The sequence below is a fragment of the Leptonychotes weddellii genome, chromosome 7, assembly GCF_054177405.1.
Source record: "Leptonychotes weddellii isolate Sample4059 chromosome 7, ASM5417740v2, whole genome shotgun sequence".
Taxonomy (NCBI): domain Eukaryota; kingdom Metazoa; phylum Chordata; class Mammalia; order Carnivora; family Phocidae; genus Leptonychotes; species Leptonychotes weddellii.
Window position 1 is genome coordinate 7,849,675 of NC_138375.1, and position 24,003 is coordinate 7,873,677.

At 41.9% G+C, this 24,003-nt stretch overlaps 1 protein-coding gene across 6 annotated transcripts in view; it reads right to left on the reverse strand.

The window, feature by feature from the left end:
• CTNND2 (catenin delta 2) overlaps window positions 1–24,003 on the reverse strand; it is an 864,616-nt gene that overhangs the window by 145,135 nt on the left and 695,478 nt on the right. For all 6 annotated transcript variants that reach the window (XM_081825896.1, XM_081825895.1, XM_081825891.1 and 3 more), the window contains one exon: window positions 19,407–19,590. In XM_081825896.1, coding sequence (XP_081682022.1) covers window positions 19,407–19,590 — 184 coding nt within the window. The remainder of the gene's footprint in view (window positions 1–19,406; window positions 19,591–24,003) is intronic.

Sequence of the window (24,003 nt, forward strand, 5' to 3'; positions counted from 1 at the left end):
TTTAAAAGGCAAAAAAGAGGTAAGAGCGAAATGCGGGAAAAGAAAAGTAGTGCTAACTGGAACCTGCTTTGGGAGTTTCCTTTAAAAGGGCTATTTTGTTGTGCGCCGAGACACTTTGATTGATTTGCTGGACAAATACAGTGTCACTCACCCTGGACTCGGTCTTTCTCGCACACCTGCGTCTACGCAGTTGGCACACACAGGCAGCTCTGACCACGAAGCATCTCCAGAATCATCCTGCACGGCTACCGACAGGTCCATTCCCACCACGTCTTGTTTCTTCATTGGGTAGGTGCTTCTGCCCTCATTCCCCCACCTCCCAGGAAAGCTCCTGTGATTCTTCTAAAATGTGCATCGGAGCACCAGTCCTCCACCCCAAGACTTTCCATTTCACTCGGACTCCAAATCCTGAGCACATTATATGCCCGGGACATGCTTCCTCTTGTTCACTTGGCCAACGTCTACTCATCTTTCCATGTCTTTTTCCATGTCCTCCTCAGCAGGTTACTGCGTCTTGTGCTCAGTCAATGTTCACTGGCATGTTCTCACCCACCCATATCACTTGCTTACTGTCTACCGGCATTCTGCGCTCAGGTCACAGAGCATCATTCTGCTTGGGGGAGGAGGTAGAGCACGGGCAGCTGGCCGGCAAGAAGGCAAGCCGTGGGGCGGATGGGCAGCCAAGCAAACGGACAAAGTGAGGGCAAACTCAAATTAGGGGGAGGAGGAACCAGACAGATGCCCAAAGCCAGCAGTCTGCACTCGGGAGTCCAGGCTGGCAGCAGGCAGCCCTCGATGGTCCCACATTTTCATCCAGGGCCAATCCTGGTCTGTGACCAAATCAATATGCACGGCTGCCTGTGACTGATTTCTTTGCTTGTCAGATAGATGATAACTTGCTAGAATGTAAGGAGACAGAAGGACTAAGGGACGCCAATACTAACAGACTCTTGCCATGGAAGGAAATACAATTCGAAGCCAGCAACAGAACAGCTTCCCACTGTCTGCTCCTTCTCCCGCCCTACTCCACAGACAGTTTACAGACAGACAGATGCCATTCTTGTCTCCAGCATGTTAAAGAAATTTCAAGCAAGAGACTCTGCAGTTGGAAGCAATGGGGATTCTTGAGGAGCCTGGGGAGAAGGATAGGAACAGTGAGAAGAACATTCCAGAGACACAGCCACACCCCTACCTTACCAGGTCCTGATTTGTGTGACATAATGTTTATGAATCCTGGCATTCACTTGTAAAGAATGGAAGTATCTTATACTCCAAATGACCTTCTAGGGGAGTAGAAAAGCTATGGTGTCTGATTTCAACTCTGTTATTATCAGCCTGGCCTGGGGCAGCATATTAGCGTTTCTAACCTTCAGTTTCTCCATCTGTAAAGTGGGCTAATGTTTTGGAAGGAGCAGATAAGGCCAAGTCTGTGCAGTACGTAGGAGCAGACCTACAGTTACCCACCACCTTTTCTCCCGGACATCTGCTCACTTTAGGCACAGATACCTGAAGCAAAGGACAGGTATCTTTTATCTTTCTATTTTAACAAAGAGAAAATAAGAACAAAGCACAGGAAGATTCTAGTGTGGTGCACAGGAGGACTATTATATTAGTTTTTTTGAAAAGAGGAGCCTCTTTTCCTGGCTTCATTTTTCCATGCTCCCCAGCATTTCCTCATTTCCATATGCTGTCTCCCCTGTATTAGTCTGCTCAGGCTGCTTTGGTAACAAAGTACCACAAACTGAGTGGCTTGAGCAACAGAAATTTATTCTCTCATAGTTCAGAAGAAGCAAAAATCCAAGATCAAGGTGTCAGCAGGGTTGGTTTCTTCTGAGGCTGTGAGAATCTGTTCCCTGCTCCCCTCAGTTTCTTGGGGTTTGCCAACCATCTTTGATGTTCTTCCACTTGGAGAAGCACCACTCTCATCTCTGCCCTCACCTACACATGGCATCCTGCTGTGTGTGTCTCTGTGTCTAAATGTCCCCTTTTATTTTTTTTTAAATTTTTTTCATTTGACAGAGAGAGAGACAGTACTAACGGGGAGGAGAGGGAGAAGCAGGCTCCCCACCGAGCAGGGAGCCTGATGCTGGACTCGATCCCAGGACCCTGGGATCATGACCTGAGCCGAAGGCAGATGTGTAACCGACTGAGCCACCCAAGTGCCCCTAAATTTCCCCTTTTAATAGGGACACCAGTCATCTTGGATGAGAGCCCACCCTAATGACTTCATCTAATGTCCATATGATGTACAACGACCTATTCCCAAATAAGGTCACATTCTGAAGTACTGGGAGTTAGGACTTCAATATATGAATTTGGGGGGGGGTACAAAATTTAACCCATAACAGCCCCCAGCAGAGGAGTGAATTGTCTGACTGGCAGGTGACAAAGCTCTGCCATCCCTTGGTTGAGATTTCTCACTTGGTGGAGTTTATCCACCAACAGACCACCCGGGGACTAGGAGGCAGTGATGTTGGCTGCGTTTGTCAGCTCTTCAGATCTCGACTTTTCCACGGGGTCAGTCCCCCAGTCTACACTGGCAATCTACACAGTGCCATCAGTAGATCCCTAGCCTGCCTCTTGGCTGCAGATAAGAAAGCAGGATCTCCACTCAGCCTTCTCAGAGGTAAAGGGCCTGTTTGGTTTCCATCCATCATTTTTTGAGATTTCCTTCTATTCTTTTAGGCTTAAGTATCATGTCTTATTCATGTTTGCTTCTCAGGTACCTAGCAGAGTCCTGGGCACATAACAGAAATTCACTGTATTTTTGTGTGGAATAAGAGACACTGTCCATTTTACCAAGGTGCTGATTTAGCACTGGACCAAGGAGGAAATGACGCAATGGTTTCGGCTGTTCTCATTATTTACAACGGGGCAGACTGGCTGCTGTGTTTAGTGCTAACAGGCCGACTCCGAGGCACATGATGCCATTGGGCAGCATTCCATCTGGATTCTGAGAGCCCAGGCTTGCATCTGGGTTCACGACTTCCCACCATGGGCTTGGGGACAAATTGCTCAACCTCTCCCAGTTTCAGGTTCTTCTTACTTAAAATTGGGGGGAAAAACCCATAATAACCTCTCATTTATAAAGCTGTCATGAGAATCAAGTGCTGATTGGCAGTATTAAAGAGTTTTTGTCCACATTTATTATTTAACTGTGCTGATAAATCAAGAGTCCAACAGCTTCCTTCAAATGAGGTGGATGACGAATTTGGTATGAGAACCAAGGGCAATGCAAGCAAAGTTCAAGGACAGAAACTTGTACACGGGTCACTGACGACTGTCCAAGAAAAAAGAGATTCTGCTGTTGATGGTAACACCCATGGGGGCAGTGGTTGTATTTAGCAGAAATATCACAAACACACGCACCAGAAAACAAGCAGGTATGGGGCTGTAACCAGGAGACTGGTCTCATGTGGACACTGGAGATCATGCACAGTAACGTTATCTGCGTGACTGGGAAGATCTTATTTGTAACCGGGAGGATGAAAAGGTTCCTTGCTTTGGTGGAAATTAGCACAGGACAGTTATGGGGCACTCGGAAGAGCAGCCAGGGAAGGGCTGCTCCCTGATTCTCATTCACTCACTCATTCGAGAGCTAGTTCTCAGGGGGCCACCAGGTGCCAACTGTTGTTTTAGCACTGAGTGAGCCAAGCTGCTTAAGAGCTCATCTCATGAGAATATAGCTCTCTGACCTTAAAGACCAAAGCACATAGGCAAGGACATCACTCCAGATCGTCAGAAGATCGGAGGAAAAGCTCAGAATGCGTTGTAAAGGCATCGGGGAAGGCCTAATTTATATGGGAGGAGAGGGTGTTGCGGAAAGTCTCTCTGGATAGGACAGTTTTAAGCTGAGATCTAAAGGTAAAGGGGAGAGGACAGAGTCCTCCAGGTGCCGGAAGTCAAGGTGAAGGTCCTGAGGTAGCAAACATCCCAGTGGATAGAGCAATGGAGAGAAGGCCAGTATTGCAAACACGGTAAGGGCAGAGGGGCCCAACACAGGGCTGGAGACTCTGAGGATCTGGCCAACTTTGACCACAAGCTGCAATGAGTGGACATCAATCCTCAGAATTTTAAAGCAAAACCATAACATTCATGCAGTACCTTTATCTCAGGACTTATGCAGAGTGATATAAAGACAAATGGCCTTAATAATCTAGCAGCTGAAGAGAAAACTTGTTTCTGAAATAAAAAGATAAAAGAAAAGGCAAATAATCTGAGAAAAAGAAAATAATCTAGGCCACGAGGGAAACAAAAGCAAAAATAAACTATTGGGTCCTTATCAAGATAAAAAGCTTTTGCACAGCAAAAGAAACAATCTACAAAACTAAAAGACAGCCTATGAAATGGGAGAAAATATTTGCAAATGACATATCAGATAAAGGGTTAGTATCCAAAATCTATAAAGAACTCATCAAACCCAACATCGAAAAAACCAAATAATCCAGTTAAGAAATAGGCAGAAGATATGAATAGACACTTTTCCAAAGAAGACATCCAGATGGCTAACAGACACATGAAAAGATGCTCAACATGACTCATCATCAGGGAAATACGAATCAAAATCACAATGAGATATCACCTCACACCTGTCAGAATGGCAAAAATTAACAAGACAGGAAACAACAAATGTTGGAGAGAATGCAGAGAAAGGGGACCCTTCTTACACTGTTGGTGGGAATGCAAACTGGTGCAGCCCCACTGGAAAACAGTATGGAGGTTCCTCAAAAAGTTAAAAATAGAACTGCCCTATGATCCAGCAATTGCACTACTAGGTATTTACCCAAAGGATAGTAAAATGTTGATTCAAAGGGGCACATGCACCCTGATGTTTATAGCAGAGTAATCTATAATAGCTAAATTATGGAAAGAGCCCAAATGTCCATCAGGTGATGAATGGATAAAGAAGATGTGGTGTATATATATATATATATATATATATATATATATAGGAATATTAGTCATAAAAAAGAATGAAATCTTACCATTTGCAATGACATGGATGGATCTAGGGAGTACTTTGCTACGCAAAATAAGTCAAAGACAAATATCGTATGATTTCACTCATATGTGGAATATTTTTTATAACTGTATTTTGAAGACTTTATTTATTTGAGAGAGAGAGAATTGAGGGGAGGGGCAGAGGGCGAGGCAGAGAATCTCAAGCAGATTCCATGCTGAGCATGGAGCCTGACGTGGGGCTCGATTTTATGACCCTGAGATCATGACCTGAGCTGAAACCAAGAGTTGGATGCTTTTTTAAAAAATTTAATTTAATGTATTTATTTGAGAGAGAGCATGAGTGGGGGGAGGGGCAGAGGGAGAGGGAGAACCAGGCCCAGGACTCTGGGATCGTGACCTGGGCTGAAGGCAGATGCTTAACCGACTAAGCCACCCAGGCGCTCCACTCATATGTGGGATGTAAGAAACAAAACAGATGAACATATGGGAAGGGAAGGAAAAATAAAATAAGATAAAAATAGAGAGGGAGACAAGCCATAAGAGACCTTGAACTATAGAGAACAGACTGAGGGTTGCTGGAGGGGAGGTGGGTAGAAGGATGGGGTAGCTGGGTGATGGGCATTCAGGAGGGCCCTCGGTGTGATGAGCCCTGGGTGTTGGATGTGGGTGATGAATTACTGGATTCTGCTCCTGAAACCAGTGCCAACTGTATGTTACCTGGATTGAAATTCAGGGCCCGAAGGAGGGAGCATGGGGAGTGACTGCTTAAGAAATACAGAATTTCCTCTTGGGGAAATGGAAAAATTCTGGAACTAGATAGAAGTGGTGGCACTATGTTGTGAATGTACTAAACTCCACTGAATTGTTCATTTTTAAATGGTGGATTTTATGTTATGTGCATTGTGCCTGAAATTTTTTAAATGAAAGAAAAAAAAAAGAATAGGGGAGAAAACGCTGGGGAGATGGGGGCTCCCTTGAGTGTTAGATAGAAGGGGCTCCTTGGATAGAGGGACATGTTTTTGCTGTCAGGCAGAGTGACCGTGGGTCAGGGTAATCGAATCTTCATGGTTCATTGTGTGTCTTGGCCTTTGGCTTCACTTGAATTAAAGCCTTCAGAGTGTAAAAAGTTTCTAAAGAAAAGAGGAAGCTTATAGGCCCTGAGAGGTGAGAGGTAAGGGATTCCCTTTCTCCAAGGGGGTTTTTGTCTTTACCTCAGACCCACAGCTTTGCCTTTCTGAGGTATTGCGTCCCACCCCTCTCACCCCCCTTCTGAAGGTGTTTGTCTAAGCCTGCCGGGGATCCTGGCTGGGTGCTTGAAAGGAAACAATAGGATAGCTGTTTCAGTTATCTCCCCTCAAATAAGAGCGAGCCCTGAAAAATGGTAATAAGCCCCAGCATCAGCTCCTTTGTGAGCTATTACTGCCAATCTGCGCTGAGGACACTGGGCTCCATCTGATTTGGGAGGCACTGGCCCCTGAATCCATTTCGGCTGCTTCGCAGTGACAGGGGTCAAGGACAAATGACATTTAATCATGTTTGCTAGTCAGGATGACAGTGCTGCCTGCAGAGGAGAAAGAAGTAAGGTTCCTTTCTGTTCTAGGAAGAGACTTACTAGTGCTGCTTTCTTAGATGCTAAGGAGAAGGACCTTCAGATCCTGTCAAGATTCTAAGCAAAGGACAAAACCAGTTTTCTCTAAAACATGTGAGCACTCATTCCATGCAAGACACCATCAACCATGCTTCCTGGCAGGACTTAAAAGGACAGGATGGTTTCTTCATACTTGAAATAATCATTTTTTTTTTTTTTTGCACTAAGCTCCATTGGCTCCAACCACTTGACCCAAACTTGTACCAAATAGAGAGCTCTTACAGCAGTAAGTACCAATCATGATGACAATGCTTTCATTGAGCAGGACCCTCGTTTGTTTATATAAATTAGCCTGCAATTACCAATTACATTGTTGGCCCAAAATCAGGTCAGGGCAAATGTAACCCTGGGAAGAACAATGGTCTGGACACAAAAGTCCAGACAGGACTATTATGGAGAACGATGGGGGATGATTAATCAGCTGGCCTCTTCCTAAGGACGGCCAGTCTCACATGAAATCTTGGTGCTAACACAGCTACTTTCTGGTAATAAGTTACCTTAAGAGAAAGGTAATTAGTTGTTGGGATTCATTAGCTCCAGTCAGTGCATTCTCGGCACAGCATCTTCCTTGCCAGTTGAGTGCTTGTTAATGGGGAATAATGATGTATTTGTACCTCCACGGGACAATGGTGAAGGACATAGGGTTAATCTGAAGTCTTGACATGTCTTTCCTTTTCCTTAGCAGACGGAAAAACTGAAAAAAGAATTTATGTATCCTAAAAATCAAGCGTTGCAAGCTGTCAGTCCATTACAGCGTGGAAGCAGTTACTAACAACTGCTTCTCTTGCTTAAATCTTGCGGAGGCAAGAAAATGTAGACCAAGCACGAAATCTAGGTAGGGCTGCCCTCCCTTTGGCTCTTCTCTGCCTCAGGAAAACATGTGAGTTAGTACTTCCAGAATCTTCTGCCAGCTCAGAACAAGGACTTTCCAATAAGAATGAAGAAATGATGGTTTTTATACTTAGTAGCTTCCCCAGTTTCCCTCTTTCTAGAACAAACAACTTGCTAGGAGATGGTGAAGGTCCTGCCACAGAAGGGCAACCAAGAGCTCCACGATGTAGTGCAGGGGACCAAGGGGAGCTTCTATTCACCCTACCTGTACCTCTGCTTCCTGTAATCCCCCCACACTGCCACAGCTCTCTGAGTCAGAGACCCCGCTTGTCAGCCCTCCCTGTTGCAGCTCCGAAGGGAAGGGTGATGGAGAGGAACCCAGGGAATGGGCCACCCTGCTCAGCCTTGACCCACAGCTGCCTGTCAAATGTCCTGAAGCAAATGGTCATGGACAGCTCCAAATGCGGGCCCTGTGACAGGAGGAAGTCATTAACCCAGGAAAGGGGGCCAAGGGAGAATAAGATGGTGATTCAAACACTTCCTACTCTTTTCTTTCAGGGTCCCTTGGTCAACTAAAGGACACGTGAAACTTACTTCAAATATTCTTGGTCAATTAAGGATCACCTAGACTCAAGAAAAAGAGAATGAGGGGAGCGAAAGGGTTTCAAAGTTGGCTGTGGAGAACAGAGTTGTGCATCTGGAATTCTCAGGATGGGGGGTGGGAGGCCTGATCTCTGCACTGGTACTTTGGAGAACGCTATGCATGGCTCTCACTGGTTATGTTTCTCTTTCCTCCAAGAGGCATTGGAACTGCAAGCAGGAGATCTTCATTATCACCACCGGGTGTGGGCTAACCTCCACGCATGCTCTGCTTCTTCTCCTATGAGTTGTCCTCATCTCTCTGGTTATTTTGTCACAACTCTGGCAAACGCTGGCTTTATTTATTTTAAAGTAAGTGCCACTTTGCAAAGGGAAAGGAGAAATGGTATGAAAATAGATGTGTTGAAATACTGGAGAGGATTAGTCTGTAAGTGAAACTGTTTGGTGAGCTCTTTCTTCTTCAATTTATGGATAATAGACTTGTTTCTTTGCTTCTCCTCCAGGGAAGCTACTTCTGATGCAATGTAGTATAATTTGGGAGGGCAGCAGGAGGAAAAGTTGTATTTTTAATATCAGGAAGTTATGAAGGATTTGAAGAATGATCCAGCTCTTGCAATTTGCTTTTTATTTATCAGGGAGTTAACACCCTACAACCCAATGTTTTATAGGGAAAAATACTAAACACCATTGTCTACCAATTGGGGATTAACTAAGCTTTTTTATTTAATCCTTTCTTTAAAGGAAGTAATTTGTTCATACTAATGGAAAGGTTTGAATATTCATATTCTAATGGGAAGAATGACTACTCATACTGAAAAAGTAAAATTTAACATTTGCTTGTCCTTTTAAAAGAAGCCCACATTTGCAATCAAATTATAGGATAAATAATTCAAAACAAGTTTTAGTTAGATTCTGCAAATTTTCATAATTAAGTAGATCAAATTTTGCAGAAATAAGTTGTGGAAACTTGAGGAAGAAATAGCATGATAGGGTATCTTACATTAAAAATTTATATTTAAGGTGAAATCATTTTAGTCTCACTTCTAGTTTAGGGAAACAAAACAATGTTTGGGGAGAAATGATCCCTATTACTATTTCATGGAAAATAAATGCCAGAAAGAACTTTGCAAAATTATAGTTAGTCCTCCGGGGGATAAATCTGTCTTCTGAAAGAATTAAAAAATGAAGTTTTTTCAGACTTTTCCTAATAGAAAAGAAACAAGAATGCAAAATCCTGAAGAGAGAGAAAGCTTTAAGACTACAAGATGTAACAGTAAATCAGTTAACAGTAAACAGCTTTTTATATGTAAAGAAAGAATGTATTGGTAAGAGAGAGTTAGGTTAGCCATGCAAATACTGAAAAAGAAAAAAAGAATATGGCCTTCTGAGGCATGATTTAGGAGAGACACACTCCAATCTTTCCAGTTCTGGGGCAGCCTAATGAGACTTAGATGCAATCAGGTTGTCTTAATGACATTATGCATTGCTTTCAACAGCAAACTCCATAGACTGTGTCTATCTGCTCTTCCTTACAGCCCCCATGCCTACCATAGAGCCAAGCACATAGTAAGGACTCAGAAGAATAGATGTTGAGAGAATGAAACTTTCAGTCAATGTAACGAACTCCTCTTGTTTGGATTCTGTATCACCAAGCAACTTTCTGATTGTATGGTGACTTCTTAGTGCCTAGCCTCTAGAGAAAGAAAGCACTGGTAAAGGATTAGGCTTATGTAATGTCCATAAAAATGCACCCACTCAAATCTCTCACTGCAGGAGCATCACTGACTGATGATGGTCCAGCTTCTGTGCCCTAAGATTCGTCACTGTGTTTGCCTTCATGCTCCAGCTTTACTCACCATGGTGCTCCCAGCCAGTGACCCAGCTCAGCAGCAGTACAGGGCAAGCCTGGTTCTGGGAGATGCGGGACTCCTTGGCAGAATGACTTGGGCTTAAGAACTCTCCAGTGGTCTTGTCGAACTCCCGGAGAGCCTAAAACAATTTCACCCAACCAACCAACATTCCTTCCTTCTTTTCTGCTCCCCTTCACTTGGGGGCAGACCTGCTGCATCATGGTTTGAAGGCTCTTCCAGGCTCTCTGGTTTCCTCCCATTGTCTTCTCCAGTGTTGCTCCTAATTAAATACCTTGCACGGACTGCTAATTCTGTCTTTGTGTCTGCTTCTCTTAGGATCTGTACTGAGCCAGCATCCTAGTCTCAGTGTAAAGAAACATAGGTGTTCTTGGGCTGTTCCCTTGTCTCAGCCTAATGAAACATGGTGAGGTGGGAGGAACCCAGCTGAGGCATCATATAACCCAGGGTTTCCATCACCTTTCCTTTGCTTACTAGCTGTATGACTTGGGTCAAGCTACTCTTATCCTTATGAGCATGAGCTTCTTTTTTTTTTTTTTTTAAGATTTTATTTATTTATTTGAGAGAGAGAGAATGAGAGACAAAGAGCAGGAGAGGGGGAGGGTCAGAGGGAGAAGCAGACTCTCTGCTGAGCAGGAAGCCCGATGCGGGACTCGATCCCGGGACTCCAGGATCATGACCTGAGCTGAAGGCAGTTGCTTAACCAACTGAGCCACCCAGGCACCCATGAGCATGAGCTTCTTGATCTGTAAAATGGGATAGGGAATCCTACCTCACTAGATTAGAGGGACAATTGTATCAAACAGCATGCATATTAAAGAGGCATAGCATTATAATGGGCTTTTCACAGATGCTAAACCAAAACTAATTTCCTCCTGATGCTATTGCAGCTTTAAGGTCCAGGTTCTAACCAGGCAAGGCCAAAGGCCAGGCCCTAGAGCCTGTGGTATTCAAAGGTAGTGCGCCACTTGTGGATGCCTCATTTGGAGATCCCAACGTGGAGATTTATAAGAAGAGGAGATCAGGACACAGAGGCACAGAGGGAAGATCATGTGAGGACATGGCGAGAAGATGACCATCTGCAAACCAAGGAGAGAGGCCTCTGAGAACTAGTCCTGCTGACATCTTTATCTTAGACTTCTAACTTCCAGAACTGTGAGGAGATACACTTCTGCTGTTTAAGCTACCCAGTCTGAGGTACTTTATTAATGATAGCCCTAGCAAACTAATACAGAATAAAATTCTTGTAATCTATTAATAGAAAATAGACCGATTATTATTATACTACTAGAGTATAAACCATGCCGACTGCGTGGCATGGAGTGAGCTAGAAGCTTAGGGTGCTCCATGGGGGACTGAAGTCCTTGTCACCTAGGGAGGTGCTGAGATGGGCAGCCCAACTGTCCCCTCTGATGGGGTCCCAAGACCCCCTACTCCTTCTGTCACTCCCCCCCAACTCTGTTCCCTTCCTCCAAAGAGGACCTTCACTGCTGTGTCCTGACTCAAGAAAACCATTCACTCTGCATCCATAATAGGTGCAGTGAACAGAAGTAGAGAGCTGCTCAGGTGAGGAATATCATCTGCTTTAGGGCCAGGTGTGGGAAAACCAAGTGTGAGTGGGTGAGTGTTTCTCCTCTGTTTACAGCATCCACATAGACATGGTCATTTCCATTTTAAGTCCCTGGATAAAGAGCCCTCAGTTCAGCTGCAACACAAGACTGGGATAAATCCAGAACTCTTTATACAAGAGTTAAAAAGAAAAATTTTTAAAACAGATTTTTTTTTTCTTGACTATATGCCCTATGATGAAGTAAGTCAGACAGTGAAAGACAACTACCATATGAGTGCACTTACAAGTGGAATCTAAACAAACAAGCAAACAAAAACAGCAGAAACCACTAGCCCATAAATACAGAGAACAAACTGATGGTTGCTAGAGGGCAGGGTGTGGGGGATGGGCAAATTGGGTGAAGCAGAGTGGGAGGTAGAGGCTTTCAGTTATGGAATGAATAAGTCACAGCAGCAAAACAGATTATTTTAATGGTCGGATAATATTGGCAACCAACTGAACTTAACATAAAAGTGATAATAATTCCTCCTCTCACCTGTGGCTAATGCAAGAGGTAAACCAGATAAAATAAATGTCCTTGGAGCTTCCCAGCCGGAGTGTGATTATCACTAGTATTACTTTGTGAACGGGTTTTCTCAAGGTCATTCCAGAATTAGTGGCTCTCCATGGGATCAAGTGCTCATCCATTATATGGGTTAAAATGACTAATTGAGGGTCTGAGTTTAATTATACTCATAAGCAAAGGCGCAGTGCAGCTCCTTTAATGGGCTTAATAACAGTCTCGTGTACACAAGATAGATGGAAAAATTAGGGTTGTATATTGTTGTCCTTCAGGACAAGATGTTGAAGTGGGAATAGAATAATAAAATAAATAAATGACTCAGTGGCTCTAGGAAATGAGCTGTGGAAGTTAGCAAAGCCAGCCTCATGCAAATACTTTGGCTGGAGATAGAGTCCTAAGCATGCATGACTAAATGGAACTCAGCCATACAGTAATAGATTGGAGTTGTCTTACTGAGCTGGCAGATTCAATGGTAAAAAAAAGGATACTCAGCAAGGCTTCACCTATAGTTCAGTCTGCAATTATGACAATGGCCATGATAGGGATCTTTAGGATATTGATTTGTGATATTTTAAATGGGAAACACAGTCGTATTTCATGTGAAATCCAGAAAGCATTCATTCTGCACTCAGCTGCAGGAGCTGACTTCCTTAGATGATCCTTCTTTCATGTCATGTGCCCTGCTTGAGAACCCAGAATGACTTCTGGCTGTTTAGAGCATCGAACAGATCTGCAGAACTTTCAGAAGGTAGTTTAAAGACTGGAGGAAATGGGACGTGGGTTCATAAACAGAAGCAGAAAACACAGAAACCAGAGCGACGTATGGGGAGATGCTTATTTACAACTACGCAGTCCAGAGGCTTCAGGTGAACCTCCTTTGGCTGAGGCAGCCACACCTAGGCTTGCAGAACCCAATCCCGTGCAAGGGATGTTTGGCCTTGTACCTGAGGGGATGATGGCCTAGAGAAAAAACAACAGTTCCCTATCTGGGTGGTTTGTTCCTGTGCGTGAAGACTGGGGATGGGCAGCTTCTCTGAGTTATTTGCAGCTTTGGAGGCCCCCCCCCTGGACTATTTCCTAGGGTGACTGTAGGAGGTTCCTAGGGCTGCTGGAATAAGGTACTACAAACGGTAGGGAGGAAGGGGGCTTAAAGCAACAGAAACTTATTCTCTGACAGTTTGAGAGATTAGAAGTCCAAAATCAAGGTGTCAGCAGGGCCATGCCCCCTCTGAAGGCTCTGGAGAAGAATCCTTCTTCGAGTTTTCCTCGCTTGTAGTGGCCTTCGGCAATACCTGCGCGTTCCTTGGCTTATCCCTGTCCCATTCCAATCTCTGCTTCTGTCTTCACATGGCCTTCTCCTGAGCGTGTATGTTTTCTTCTTATAAGGACATCCTCCATTGGATTTGGGCCCACCCTAATTCATTATGACCTCATCTTAAATTTTGAATAATTTTATCTGCGAAGACCCTATTTCTAAATAGGTCACAGTCTGAGGCTCCTGGTGGATGTAAATTTTTTTGGTGGGGAGGGCACTTATTTAACCCATTACAATGATCTCAGCCAAAATGAGCGCGTCCACAGGCTGAGCCAGTCTGACCTTCACTGTTCAGCAATCAGGCTGTGGTTGGTCAATACGCGTATTGGCTGAAGGTGATTATTTTGGCCAGAAGTTAGGAAAAGTATTTGATCATACACTGTACAGTGAAACAATGGTGAGTGCAGAACTGAATCTCTTTCAAGGTCTGACTTGCCTGATTTAGGCCAAAGGAGAGTGGTTTCCTGGAGGACTCCTTAATCATAAGGTGAAAGAAAAAGAACTAACCCAGTAACTTCATGCATCCTTACGGCTTAAGCCTTATCTAACATTTTATCACATTTATTTTAGGCCATATTTTAAAATGGCTTTTATTTAAAATTAAAGCTTAAATTGTGCAGCATTAGGAGCAAAAGACAAACATCAGCAAAGAGGAAGGGATGAGGAAGAAGGGGAGGGTAAGTGTGTGTCCAGGGTGGACACTGGCAGAAGGAAGCTTTCAGAGATGGAGCCTGACCCGGGCTAATCACCAGCAACTGTCATGTCCGCTGACCCCACCCGCCCCTGCCGCCTGGAGCCCCACCATCCAGTCACCACCACTCTTATCAACTCGCTCCTTCAACAAAATTTAAGAGATTTTTTTTTTTTTTCATTTCGATCCTCTTTCCTCAGTGACAGATAGATACTTCAGGAACAAATAGAGATTCGCTTTTGAAAAATTCCATTTCCTACCCCAAAATGAATTTTAAATGGAAAAGGACTAAGGGCATTAACTTTTCATTTTATATTTCATATGTGCTTAAATTTTTGCTATGTCAACATGATATGATATCTTTCCATGAAGATTTACTGTGCTTTTTTAGAGAAGGCAAAGGCAAGACGTCTCTTCTCTTTGGAACACTCCCCGTGAGTGTGTCCCATGATCGAAGCTGGCGGGGTGGGGTTAGTACCACCATCGATATTGGTACAAAATATTGTCAAAGAGAAGGTTTGAGAAACTGGACAGAGTTTATTAGGACTGTATGGAATTATCTAAAGGTTGGACAGCGTTAGCGTTCCAGATTTTAGCTTAGGAAGGCTTAGGCTTTTTTTCTAACTTAAATTTCCCTCTGATAAGCTTTTGAACATTTACGAGTGGTACAATTTGCATTTATAATATTTTTTTTTCTTTCTGAAAGATGAAAAGGTTATTTCTTTTAGAATAGTAATTGCTGAAATTCCTAACCTTGGCTTCCCACCCTGAAATGACACAAACAAGTTTGAATCCTGCTAGGAACAAAAATTTAGAATAATGCTCTCCATTAGTGATCAGAGAAATTTACTTTTACCTACCAGAAGCTCCTCCTGGAGCTGCGAGCCACCTGGGGTAGGAAATACTACCGGGTGAAAAGAGTGGAGCCATCAGTCAAAGAGAATTAAGTGACCAGTTAGAGAATGGAGGAGTCTGAGTATTGGAAAAATAACATCAACTTTATTATCTAGGGTATGTCTTAAAATATAGTCTTATCTTAAAAAAAAAAAAAGGCATCCATTGCTCTAATTGCCTAAATTAAGATTTAAGGTGGAGGTGGAGAGAAGGGGCTGACGTGGGGCTCCATGACTAACTCTCCAGGTGCCTCCCACTCCATACTTGAGGCCTTAGGAGAAAAGAATGGGAAGTAAGAAAGGAGGAGGAGGAGGAAGACAGTTGGCAATGTAGGCAAAACGGATGGATGTTGGCTGAGAGGATGCCACTCAGGAGCTGTCGAGAAGCAAAGTAAAGGAGCCAACACAAAGGGGAGTAAGTCCATCGCCAGTTGGGTGCTCAGTTGGTTATGTTGCTCTGAGCACAGATCTGTTCCTGTCACCTCATAGGACACTGTATTTCCTCTCCGTGTGGAAATAGTGGGATGGTCTGGACCAGGAGTCAGGATGTGAGTTCAAGTATTGGCTTCCCAACCTACTAACCATGAGCTATCGAACATACAATAAATACAAGAACAAGCGATGTATTTGAAGCAGAAATTTCTGGTCCTTGGAAGACAGGGATTTTACACATCAAAATAGTCATTTAATTTTATTTGAAAATCTTGTCTCTATTGACAATGCATAAAATTAGTTAATAAATATCATGTTGTCGGGTCAAACCTTGGAATGAACAAACACACACATGTGCGCACGTATAACACACACACAGCTTCATTCTTCGATTTCTCTAGAATTCATGAGAAAGGATAGTTTCCATTCAAACTCAGTATTAGAGAAAATATCATCCGAGGACAGCTAGCTGAATTAAATTTAACTGACATCTCACCTATCAAAAATATTTAAATAGTGACTCATGTACATTGCTACTTGTAATTTTTTAAATTCCAAGTGTTATTTGGTAATGAATGGTAATGAGAAAATCACACTGTCAAAATAAATTCATAAAATGTATAATTATGACAAGGATTGAATTATATGTAACTCCAGATCCTTAAAGGCTATGGAGGATTCCTAGAAGTTGAAATACATAAAAGTAAATACTTGAAAAGAATTTTAATACAACTGGATGGTCCTCAACAATAATGCCTTAGTTTTAAAAATGCTTCTTTAATATGATCTAAAAAAGGAAGAGAATAAGAATTATTGTGTGCATATCTTATGTTATTTTTTGAAGGTTACTAATTTTCTTTGCCTTCATAGTGAAATATCCAGAAATCACATGAAATGAACTGAACTGTTTGCGTGCTGTGACACTCAAGGTGTTTTATACCAACTCAGTCACCGTTCTTTCCAGAGTTGTCTGTTGAATTCCTTATGCACCTGTGAGCGGGCAGATCCATTTTGTAGGCCAAATGCAGCTGGTTCTCGCTTACCAGCTAAACAAGGTCCTGAATCCTATACTTAACGTTCTAGCCAGATTTCATGGAATATGATAGTGGTGGTCATGACGCATTGGAAAAGAATTATAACATGCAAATTTAGCATTTTATACAATTTAGGCAACTTTCAAAATCAAAGCTATAAATTAATAGGCCAGATCAAAGTATGCAAATGTTATACAAGCTTACTATATCCTTTTGGGTAGGAATTCACTGTATCACTTTATATACAATATATATTTAGTACATGAAAAAGACAAGGACAACTGCTGTGATTTTTTTTTTCTTTAAGAAGCACCAAAGCACCAGATTCTTTCTAAATATTTTGATAGAAGAAAATGTACCTTGCAAAGGTACCAGCCCAGATCTGTTTTATAAACTGAGACAATCTGGTTGTTAATTTCCATTTTAAGGAGTATATTCAAATCATTTCTGCAGTTCTGAGAGGACTTTTGCTGGGCCTTGTTTATTTCCACCTTCCGGGTCCCTCCCGAGCACAGAGCAGACTCTCAGCAAATGCTCATGGACAACACTGTTGAAAGGCAGGAACAGCACAAGAAATAATTTCTTTAATGTAAATAAAAAGCTAGGCTTTCTCAGAAAAATCAAGAATGTATATAACCTCAAAAATTAAAATCTAGAATCTTCCATCACGATAAAAACATTTGTGACTGTTCTGGTGTGTTGCCAACACTGGCTGTAAGTTAAGTGCCAAGTATTAGTAGAAATTTCCGGAAACTCTGTACCCACTGAGTATTCAATAAATGCATTTTAGCCCCTCCCAAGGCTATTTTCTTCCTCTCTTAGTTCAAACTGCTCATCACTGTGGAATGATTCATGAACACATTCAAGTAAGGGGAGAGATTATTATTTCTTTCTGTAGAAGGGCAGAGGGTCAACGAATTAAGAGGGAAGTTAAGTATTCACCATATATTGAAGGGTTTTGCTTTGCCAATCACAAGGTAACTCAGAACTAAGAGATAAACCCCTAAACCTGGTTGCATCTTAACTAAGAAAACCCAATTTGGCTACATGAAACTCTTTCTAAATGAGTTTTTTGCTTCCTACGTTGTGGTTGCTCCTTGCCACATTCAGCAGCTGAAGCCAAGCCTCTGTGTGTGGGAACAAACCAACCTTCTCTCTAGGTCACAGCCCAGATGCTAAACTCAGCCAGATGACCTACCAGGGGGATTCACAAACCTACGCGGTCTAGCTTCTTCATCTGACTTTTCATCAAATGGTGCTGAATGCACGCTAAGGGCAGTGGCCTACCTCCATTAATCAAACATCTTGAATGCGTAATTATGTTACTGTATCATTCAAAGAGAATTTTAACTGACAGAGTGAACCAGGTCTTTACTGACCATACTTCTACAATTGATTCTGAGGCACTTTTCCCATGATCAGGAACAACAGACCATTTCCTTTTCTTTCCTTTCCTTCCTTCTTTCCTTCCTTCCTTCCTCCCTTCCTCTTTCCCTCCCTCCCTTTTTCTCTTTCTTTCTTTCTCTCTTTCTTCTTTTCTTTCTTTCTTCTTTTCTTTCTTTCTTTCTTTCTTTCTTTCTTTCTTTCTTTCTTTCTTTCTTTCTTTCTTTCTTTCTTTCTTTCTTTCTAACTCTTTATAAGTCAAAGATGCTCAGGAGGGAAAAAAAAAAACTACCTATAATAGTTGCAAATAACTGAACTAAGAAAATCAGGTATAAAAAGTGAGAAGTGTCTACAGTTTTAGCCTTTGGAAGGAGTTATAGTTCTGGTAGGGCAGGAGGTTTCTGAAGGATAACAGAATGTAAGAGGTTATAAAATAAATGTCTCAACAGGGAGTTTTGGAGAACTGTAAATTTGGCTTATGGTAAAGCTTTGCCAGAGAAATCATGTCCAAAGATCATTATTTTGTGACCTTGAGGAAAAGCAAAATCATTAGAGGATTTCCTATTCCTGTCTGTGAATACGTCGATATTTATGGAGGCAGACTCACTTTATCTCCCTCTATGCACGCACATTTACACGAACACGCCACTCTTCTCAAGACTGGAAGTTGGGAGCATTGTTATAAATATTCATGAGGTAATTATTATTAATGTCACCAAAGTGATTTTGTTCCTCCTCAGGAGAGACTGGTTTTTGCACCTAGAAACCAATCAACTGTAGGAGAAATGACAGCTTTGAGGCAGCCAAGCTAAAACAATTCTGTACATTTTATGTTTGAAATATAGATTATTTGACTGTGTGTTCTTCTGAGTCACCCTTTTGCCCTCATCTCATCATTAAGTTTATCCAGCAGAGATTTCAAACTTTGGTACAAAATACAGCATCCTTGGGAGCACAGTTTCCAGAGATGGGAAAAACTGTATCTTGATTATTACATTCTTTTCTAAGAGCAAAAATTAAACAAAAGTAAAGATGATTCTAAGGCTTCTCAAGAGGTTTCTGGGGGATGATTTTTGCAAAAGTGCATTGAGAGAGAATTAGAACGTACTTGCTACTTTTATTATTTAAAAAAACATTTCATACAACAGACTTTATTAAGAAGTTATCTCTAAGCAATTATAGTTCTGGCAGTCACAGAGAAAATTTTTTAAAAATAAAAAATGAAACTAACTAGCGATGACAGTTAACTAGATCCCTATGTGTATGCCATAGGCCCTCCCCCAACCAGTTGGCCTGCCTGGCTGTTCTATATGCATAATATATTATAACATGGGAAATTACTGTGAACTATTGTCTTTTAAAAAACTAATTATTTTTGGTGGGAATGAAAATGTTTATTTTTTTGCCCAAGACCCAAGAAAACATGTTAAGTAAGTTAAAAACTAATAGTGGAAGATGTCTACCCCTCCTTAGTACCTCATTAGAAATCGTTTTTGCTAGCTTCTTATCCTCCTTTACCATCTTTCTGGGACACTCTGATCCTCAGTGAAACAGCGGTTGAAGTTAGAGAAACAAAGTGAATGACAGCAGGAGGAGGGCCACCAGGATGAGACTCACCTTAGGCAACCAGTTGCATTTCGCAGCACCTGTGAGGAATGCAGCTGTATTTTCCGATCATCCTGAAGAGGTGAATTTTCCCAGCCTGAATGGGGGATAATCACGGCATTGGTCAACACTGCAAGAGTGTCCTGGATGATTGGCATTTTGAGTGCGTCGCAAGATGAGAGGTTCCAAAGGACTCCTGCAAGACACATATACACAGAGCTTTGGGATGGCCACTCTTTTTTTCTCATTTCCAAAGTGTTTTCCCTCATCAGGTTAACAGCATGGGCAGGACGGACGAAGAGAGGATGAGCACATGTCCTAGAGCATATCTTTAATTCCTTAACACCTGTGAGAACCCACTGAAGGGGCGTTGTGAAAATCTGACAAGTGGGCAGAGGACCTGTGTTATGATTGTCTTTGTGCCATCATGATGAGTAGCAAGTTGGAGATCTGATCTGAATGGAGGATACCAACCAGACTTCTGTTTACTATTAATACAATGGGACCAAGTATCCAAAATCTAACCAAGATGGAAGAGCTGTGAAAGTTATCTGAGCTACAAACTAGTAGGACATCTTGGTTTTATCCCAGATCTCAATATGCACATATGGACTGTCGGATTGACTTGGCCTCCATTTAGAACCAGCCACCATTACGCGGGACCTTATGAAAATCCAGAACCAGGTCTGACGACAACGGGATCAACAAGGAATTTAAATTTACTGTCACTTGTGACAGCTTTGTCAGTTTTTCTCAGAAAGCAATGCTCGTGGAGGACCCAGAGATTGGTCTTCCTTATGTAACTAGGACAGAGGTCAGCAGAAAGTGGAGAGCATGTCTGCAGTGGACAGACTATAACCATCATTAATGTAGGCAGAGCAAAAGCAAAGGTCTTAGGTCAGGTGGAATTTTTTAGGCTTTTAAATATTTTTAAACAAAACCTTAAAATGGGATCAAGTTTAGAAAAACTCATCAGTATTGCATAGAAGTTATAATATTTGAAAATGTTTTTATTTTTTTCTTTTTAAAACAGTTTTTTAAATTAACATATAATGTATTATTTGTTTCAGGAGTACAGGTCTGTGATTCATCAGTGTTACACAATTCACAGCGCTCACCATAGTACATATCCTCCCCCTTTTAAGGTATTTTTTGTTATTGTTCAAAACAGAACACATAAAGGTAAAAGAAACAGAATTATAGTCTACTTTTTTATGAAAGAAAAATTGTATTTTCTCTCAAGACTAATCTAAGTAGACATTATCACTGCAGATACTGAGAATAAAATATCATGGTTATCTTTAGAAACACAACTTCCATCTTACTTGTTTAATAAGCTTTCAGTAAATTTTAAGACGAGATTGTGTTTCGTCTATTGTGTTAGGAATAGAACAAACAGAACACAGGTATTCCTGAAATTTATTAGTATCTTCATGGTATATGTTGAACTTATCAAGGGCATGAATAATATTAATCTGAAAGTTGATAATGTTGGATTGTTCATAACTGTAGGGACAGTTTTACATTGGTTCTATAAAAATGTGACTGTAGAGACAAACTCTTTTTCTTTTTTTTTTTTTGAAGATTTTATTTATTTGTCAGAGAGAGAGAGAGAGCACAAGTAGAGGAAGTAGCAGACAGAGAAGCTGGCTCCCTGCTGAGCAAGGAGCCCGATGCGGGGCTTGAGCCCAGAACCCTGAGATCATGACCTGAGCCGAAGGCAGACGCTTCACGGACTGAGCCACCCAGGCGCCCCAAGACAAACTCTTTTCAACTGTCTTTCAAAATAACATTTGCTGGGAATTTTACTGAGGTAAATGCAAAGGAAATAAAATGTTTTTGGTGCCCATTACGTATAAATCAATCCTCTAGTACAGGGGTTTGGCTTGAGGGCAAATCCTGCCTGCTTGTTTTTGTAAATAAAGTTTTATTGGAACATAGCTCTGCCTGTTTATTTACATACTGTCTATGGCCCACAAGGGAAGAGTTGAATATAGTTTGACTATATGGCCCATAAAGCCTAAAAAATTTACTATCTGGCCCTTTACAGAAAGATTTTTCCCCACCCTGCTTTAGCATATAGACCATTTTCTATAAATTTCTGTGTGCAGGTTTGCATCGCCGTTGGTATTGTAAGTTGGGTACACAAAAAATGCTCAGTAGTACACAGAAAGTGCCCCAAAATATATTCTGATTCAGATGGATTTGAAATGCTATCAATATTATCATGTACATTTATCTTGTTTTAAATAATATATAAAGCTGTGTATTCATTCAATTAAGAAATATTTTATTAAATTTTAGATAATCAAAATACATTCATTTCCAATCTTAGCAAAAATTCTTTTTTCTAATAAAATAGATTTGCAAACTTAAAAAGCACATTAAAATGAAATTAATGTCTATCCCAGTATTTGAGGGTAACTTTACAAAGTACCACATTCAAGGTTTTATGTCTATTCTTCTAAGTATACTATGCACACATACAGACAGAAAATTTAGATTTTTTCATTCTGAAATCCTGATTTGAAAATATCAATCCATGAAAACTGAAGTATGTAGGTGCACCTGGGTGGCTCAGTTGGTTAAGCGTCTGCCTTCGGCTCAGGTCAAGATCCCAGGGTCCTGGGATCGAGTCCCACATTGGGCTCCTTCCTTACTGGGGAGTCTGCTTCTCCCTCTGCTCATGATCTCTCTCTCTCAAATAAATAAATAAATCTTTTAAAAAAAGAAAATTAGGGCATGTAAATGTTCTAAAATATGGGTGGCGTGTTTTGCTGTAAAATACATTTCCTCTAAAAGCTAAATAGCAAAAGAGAAATTTTTGCATTTTTACATGCAATGAATTTAAAAGAATCTAAAGGCATTCTATGATAATAAAGCAGTTTTTACTGTTTTCTTTTTTTTTTTTTAATTAGAGAGAGAGTGAGTGAGCATGGTGTTGGGGGTGGTGAGGACAGAGGGAGAGAGACAATCTCCAGCACAGTTCCCACTGAGCACGGATCCAGATGCGGGGCTCAATCTCACAATCCTGAGATCACAACCTGCGCCAAAATCAAGAGTCAGACCCTTAACTGACTGGGCCACCCAGGCACCCTTACTGGTTTCTAAAAATCAGAAAAAAAGGTCAGAAGAGGGGAAAATCAAAGGAAATGTAAAGGTCTAATCTAATATCTGATAGAAGTGAACAGATGGAAAGGAGATGGTCCAAGATAACTCTTTATTGGGCTCTTCTCTCCATTACTTCCCTCATTAATTCATTAACTAGGATAAGCTCATTCAGAACCGAGCACGGACAGGAGTCTCCTAGTTCCCATTTGCTGCATCTTTCCAGGCTGGCTCCATCTGTGTTTCACATTCCAGAGAGCTTATCACAGCGCTTGCCCCATCTCTGAACTTTCTATATTACTTCACATCTGCAACCCCCAAGTGCTTCCTGACCCATGAGAGCTACAGTGGACCTCTGATCAGAGGCTGCTTTTATCACCTCTGCTTGGGTGACGACTTGGTCAAGTGGATGTAATGTGGCAGAATTTCTTTTGGGGGGAATTCCGTCAACCGGTTGCAGGGAGCCCTCAAAACTTTGAGTTTGGGTTAGATTATCTGGACACAGAGACAAGCTTGAGTATAGAACCACAAGTTTCTGGGGCCGTTGGAGATAAACGCTGACATGCCTGGCAGAAGTCAAAAGTGGGTAACAGCCAAGAACTCTATAGCTGTCTTGCTACAGACAAACAGACAGACAGACAGACACACATCCATTAGTCCTGGCAGACGGGAGAGAGATTAGTGAGAAAAACGACCAAATCTGGGCATTCTCTATAAAGAAATGAAGAAATGGTTGTTCTGCTCACATTTCTCTTCACTCCTTCCTCTTTCTTCTGTGCTGGTTTAACATTTTTGTTCTTCTCTCTTTTGACATCCCTTTCTAATGGTGGAGCCCAATCCTTCTCCCTGTGCATGAGCACTGGACTTAGAGACTTGCTCTGATCCGCATAATATGGTGGAGGTGATGGTGGGTGGCTTCTGAGGCTGGGTCACAGAAAAGGCACTGTGGCTTCCTCCAAGCCCTATCTTGGATTGCTTGTTGAGGGGAAGCCTGCTCTCATACTGGGGGGACCTTCAAGTGATGCCCTGAAGAGGCCCATGTGGCAAAGAACGGGACCTCCAGCCAACGGCCAAGGAAAGACCGCCTTGGGAGTGGGACCTCCAGCCCCAGCTAAGCCTTCAGATGATGCAGCCCCCTGAGGGATGCTGAGCCAGAACCACCCAGGTTTGTCACTCCTGGACTCTTGACACTCAGACACTGTATGGGGTCCCTTCTCCTTCCTCTCCTTTCTCTTTGTCTCTGGACTCATTCCCCCCCACCCTCCACAACACTTTTTTCTTAGCTACCCCTGTCATTATAACTTAGATCCACTTGTTCTCTTATCCTCTTCATAAAGTGTATTGTGAGAGAACAGAAAATCTAGGAAGGAGGATCTGGCTAAACACTGCAACTAAATAAAAAATGCATTTTGATTTAGATTATAAATGATGAACTTTTTTTTTCTTTTTTAGTACGTGTGCTGCTGAAGGGAGCACTCTGAGTGATTAACTTTTAAAAATG